Here is a 1,301-nt window from a genome sequence, read left to right as displayed (position 1 = left end):
CGCCCCCGCTCCAGTCCCCAGATCTCGACCCGCCTCCGCTTTCGCCCCCCATCCGGACCCGGACCCCAGCTCCGGCGGGACCCGATCCCGCCCTCCTGCCTCCTGCGCGGAGCCCGCTGCTCTGCTGGCTTGGAACCCCGAACCTGGAAGAGCTTCCTACCTCGGCCTCAGCGGGGCCTGTAGACCTGCACTGTTAGAAAACTTTTCAATTTAAAGAGCCCATAAATCAGGCTTCTGAGACGTGTCCCTTTCCCCTCCAATTCTGTTCTCTCTAGAAACTGTTTTTGTGGGTTTTTGGAAAACATGTTTAATGCCTTTTAACGGGCAGATAGGGTAGCAAGGTGGCCGGGCTAATTAATAAACCGGATCATAGTGGGAACCGAGGAGGGGTTCACTAGGCATATTCACCCCCAAAGCCGCCGCGGAGAAGGTCATGTGGGCCAGAAGTTCACGGTGGGTCGATGTCTTTATTTCACAGGAAGCGTTAGTCACCGGACGCCGCGTGCTTTAGTTCTGTAAAACCAGGGAAAACATTTTGGGGAAACCAATCCTCTTTTTTTTTTTAATTTTGAGAAGGTATGCACTTTACATATTCATGTGATGGGAAGGGTGGAAACATTTTTCCTTTTTATTTTTTTGCTTACTTTGAAGTTGCTGTTGCCGTGCTCTGATCTCCCAGGACCCTGGAGAAGGCTGCACACGTGCTGGCTCGGGGCACCGGGAAAACGAGGACACCCGGCATCTGCACCGCGCGCCCCGCCTGGGTGAACACCGTGCCTGGTACTGGTCTGACCCAAGAGTGGAGAGCTCTGCTTTTGAAGATTAAAAGCTCTTCAAGGACCCCGCACACACCACCACTACCTTGGCCGAATGCTTTCCTGGTAACTGCTGCTTCTCAGAACTATACTCAAGTGATGACTTCTCGGGCAGGGACCAGAGCCCACTTACGTGTTCCTGCTGAGTGCCGCCTGTGACCGCTCTTCTGCAACTTCCCTCAGACACAGGCTGGGTAAACCAGGAGAAGACAGCAGTGGATACCCGCAAAAGAAGTTAATCTCCAACATGTACAAGTCAGGCCCCTCAGCCTCCCCAGCCCCACTGGCGGCCTGGGTTCCTTCCCAGAGCTTGATCTTCCTTTGTCCTCCATCCCCAGGGTCCAGTTCCACGACAGTGGCCTCCTTGGCTCCGCACTGCTGGGACCCCTGAAGGCTGCCCATACCTCTGTCTCGTGACACAACCCTGGTCCTTGCCTGGCTTCTTCCCTGCTGGCTCCCTGCAGGCCTTGTGACAACAGAGGCCCG

At 55.3% G+C, this 1,301-nt stretch overlaps 1 protein-coding gene across 1 annotated transcript in view; it reads right to left on the bottom strand.

Annotated features, from left to right (window-relative positions):
• The window catches only part of Rnf217 (ring finger protein 217), a 109,493-nt gene extending 108,978 nt beyond the window's left edge, over positions 1 to 515 (bottom strand). The window contains exon 1 of the mRNA XM_010625767.3: positions 409 to 515. Coding sequence (XP_010624069.1) covers positions 409 to 435 — 27 coding nt within the window. The 5' untranslated portion in view covers positions 436 to 515. The remainder of the gene's footprint in view (positions 1 to 408) is intronic.
• Between the last annotated feature and the right edge of the window lie 786 nt (positions 516 to 1,301).

Source organism: Fukomys damarensis, unplaced genomic scaffold (genome assembly GCF_012274545.1).
Source record: "Fukomys damarensis isolate Sample0158 unplaced genomic scaffold, DMR_v1.0_HiC HiC_scaffold_14, whole genome shotgun sequence".
Taxonomy (NCBI): domain Eukaryota; kingdom Metazoa; phylum Chordata; class Mammalia; order Rodentia; family Bathyergidae; genus Fukomys; species Fukomys damarensis.
This window is presented reverse-complemented; position numbering and strand designations above follow the sequence as displayed.